Below are 3,627 nucleotides of genomic sequence, written 5' to 3' on the forward strand. Positions count from 1 at the left end.
ACTAATTACAGACTAAGTACCGTTGTTGAGATGACACTTCCTTGCATCCTTCTTACACAGGATAGACGGCGTATATTTGGCAACAAAGACGAAGAGTGGTTGTTGTTATTCCATATGTAGAAAAGGTACAAACGTCCACCTCGTGTATAGTATTATGTAACGTTCGGTGTCGAAGACTGAATTGTTTGTTCATGTTAGTCTGCTTTCTATTATTCCCTTTCATTTCGTTTAGTGCTGTTTCTATCGCACAATGTGCCCAATTTTCTGTTAACTTTAAAATATTCTTAAATTCATGTTTTAAAGATTTTGTAAAGAAATTTTCTGTAGAGACATGCGGCATGACTATTTAAAGTTTTCCCACGGGAATTACGGGTTAAAATAGCACCTATAACTCCAATGATGCGTCCAAACGGCGATTCAAATATTTGCCATGTTCAAGAGAATCTTGTCACAAAGCTTCATGTGTTTTTCTGCGAGATTTTTCATTATGTGTACATGGTTGATGTTTTAGGGTTTACTATAATAATCAACGTATCAGTATTCACAAAATGTGTTTGTTATAATTACAGGATATGCAGATTTCAAGCTGAATGTGTCTGGATGTACGCTTTAAAGAAGATTGGAAAAGCATTTGAAGACTGGATGACACGTGGATGAAGACATCAAACGCCACACCAACACAAGCAACAGGTCCCATGTGTGTACCTGACTGTGTGAGCTGGAACAGGATCATATACCTGACTGTGTGAGCTGGAACAGGACCATATACCTGACTGTGTGGGTCGGAACAGGACCATATACCTGACTGTGTGAGCTGGAACAGGACCATATACCTGACTTTGTGAGCTTGAACAGGACCATATCCCTGACTGTGTGAGCTGGAACGGGACCATATACCTGACTGTGTGGGTTGGAACAGAACCATATACCTGACTGTGTGATCTTGAACGGGACCATATACCTGACTGTGTGGGTTGGAACAGGACCATATACCTGACTGTGTGAGCTGGAACAGGACCATATACCTGACTGTGTGGGTTGGAACAAGACCATATACCTGACTGTGTGAGCTGGAACAGGACCATATACCTGATTGTGTGAGCTGGAACAGGACCATATACCTGACTGTGTGAGCTGGAACAGGACCATATACCTGACTGTGTGAGCTGGAACAGGACCATATACCTGACTGTGTGGGTTGGAACAGGACCATATACCTGACTGTGTGGGTCGGAACAGGACCATATACCTGACTGTGTGAGCTGGAACAGGACCATATACCTGACTGTGTGGGTTGGAACAAGACCATATACCTGACTGTGTGAGCTGGAACAGGACCATATACCTGATTGTGTGAGCTGGAACAGGACCATATACCTGACTGTGTGAGCTGGAACAGGACCATATACCTGACTGTGTGAGCTGGAACAGGACCATATACCTGACTGTGTGGGTTGGAACAGGACCATATACCTGACTGTGTGAGCTGGAACAGGACCATATACCTGATTGTGTGAGCTGGAACAGGACCATATACCTGACTGTGTGAGCTGGAACAGGACCATATACCTGACTGTGTGAGCTGGAACAGGACCATATACCTGACTGTGTGAACTGGAACAGGACCATATACCTGACTGTGTGAGCTTGAACAGGAACATATACCGTAGATCTGTTTGTGTCGGCTGTGTAAGATGGTACAGTATTCGTTTATCTGACTGTGTCAACTGGCACTGTATTCGTATTTCTGATTGTGTCAACTGGCACTGTATTCGTATTTCTGATTGTGTCAACTGGCACTGTATTCGTTTATCTGATTGTGTCAACTGGCACTGTATTCGTATATCTGACTGTGTCAACTGGCACGGATTCGTATATCTGATTCAAGGACTGTATTCAATACCTGCCTGTGTCAACTGGCACGGATTCAGGACGCAATACCGGCCTGTGCGCCTGTACATCAGCCTTGTATCGGACAATGAGCCAACCAGTAGTTCATGGCCAACATAGCTGAGTATGTGAGCCAAACAACTGACTGAATGATCATGAGATGGTACGGGAACTATGGACACAAAAACGTCAGCAAAATGGGTAGATGTCAGTGCCGTTCAAAGTCAGTACAGTTAGCGTTAAAGACAATCTGCATTGTTGCTACGGTCAGATACCTGTTGATGTTACTTCTGACACTAAATAAGAAACATGGCATTACCTCGAGAACCTCAGCAGCCAGAATGATAAACGGAAGAAACCTCTATCAGTGTTCGGGGGAAATGGAGTACTTGCAGTCACATGTAATCCACCTGCAGAATGTTGTGATCAACTCCTCAAAGGCTGTCGGAGTCAGGAGAGGAGGGGAGGACATAACTCATGTCAGGTATCAGAAAGAGAACATGGAATATTTCACCTTCACTGACAGATTCGTAACAACAGCCTGTTCAGGCAAATCTCGTCTGAAGAAAATGTTTAAACTGGCATATAAACAAAACCGCATTGCACCCAATTCTATGTACACTATCATAACTGCTATTGCTGAACTCGAGGGGGGTACGACAATGTATGAGGGCAGTCTAGAGGGACTGACTGTTGGAATTATTCGTTCCGACTATGCAAATATGTACTGGACCGTCATAGAGCTGTACAGCGCATATCTAACTGCCCGGGAAATGAACAGAGCTGCTGCCGAGACCACCATTCTCATCCTTGACGCCCATCCAGCTACTGGTCTAGACGGATTGTGGGAACTGTTCTTCAAGAAGGTTGTCAGAGTTGGGTGGTTGAAAACAACAACATTCCTGGAACAGTTTGCCCTAGTTCCCCATTTAAAACTTGTGCCAATTGTGCGTGGCGAAAAGCCTGTTCCCTACATCGACGACTTCCGGTATGATGTTTCATATCGGGCAGGTGGATTTCAGGGCAGAAGAATAGATTGTGACAGGATTAAGATAACTCTTGTGTTGAGAAGAAACTATATAGCTCATTCACGAAACTTTGGAGGTATTATCGGCAGGCAGTTCAATAATTCAGATGACTTAACTCGGTCTCTGAAAAGCACATTTCCTAAGGATTTAGTGAGAGCCGTGGCGTTGGAGACGTTAACTGTCAGTGAACAAATAAGACTGGCCACCGAAACGGACATTCTTATCGGCGTACACGGTGCAGGGTTGACACTCACATTGTTTCAAGTTCCAGGAACAGGGCTGATTGAACTATTCACCTTCGACTATAGACTATACAGAAACAATCACATGGAAAAGTTGGCTGTTTTGGGTGGAAGGTTCTACAGCAGTTGGTACAGCGACATCATGTTTGCCAACTCTGTTTACGTACCTCCAGGTGTTCTGACGGATATGGTGGTAAATACCCGTGGAAGAATTTGCAACTGTACTGAGGGTCATCATAAGATTAACTGAGGGCCAGGTATATTACAGTGTCATTCTGTTCAGCAAAAGGTTCTGCTATAGTCTGACACCGTGTATGTCTGTTCATCACAGGAGGATATATACTGAAACGATTCAAGATTCTGTCCAGCAGGACAGTGTTTTCTTGGGCGGGGCACGATGGAAATGTTTTAATCAGTCGAATCGACTACTTGATATTCTTAAGGGTCTGAGATATTTGAAAAAGAAA

General features: G+C 44.0%; 1 protein-coding gene across 1 annotated transcript; it reads left to right on the forward strand.

The window, feature by feature from the left end:
- Positions 1–2,270: 2,270 nt before the first annotated feature.
- Positions 2,271–3,410, forward strand: LOC124291306 (EGF domain-specific O-linked N-acetylglucosamine transferase-like). The gene has a single exon (XM_046728279.1). It carries the CDS (start codon positions 2,271–2,273, stop codon positions 3,408–3,410), a length of 1,140 nt encoding a protein of 379 aa, XP_046584235.1.
- Positions 3,411–3,627: the final 217 nt, after the last annotated feature.

The sequence above is a fragment of the Haliotis rubra genome, unplaced genomic scaffold, assembly GCF_003918875.1.
Source record: "Haliotis rubra isolate DU_JTF1 unplaced genomic scaffold, ASM391887v1 Scf49, whole genome shotgun sequence".
Classification (NCBI taxonomy): Eukaryota; Metazoa; Mollusca; class Gastropoda; order Lepetellida; family Haliotidae; genus Haliotis; species Haliotis rubra.

Bases quoted from the DNA above. Each gene is read 5' to 3' on its own strand.
- LOC124291306 (XM_046728279.1), top strand. From the start codon at position 2,271: ATGGAGTACTTGCAGTCACATGTAATCCACCTGCAGAATGTTGTGATC.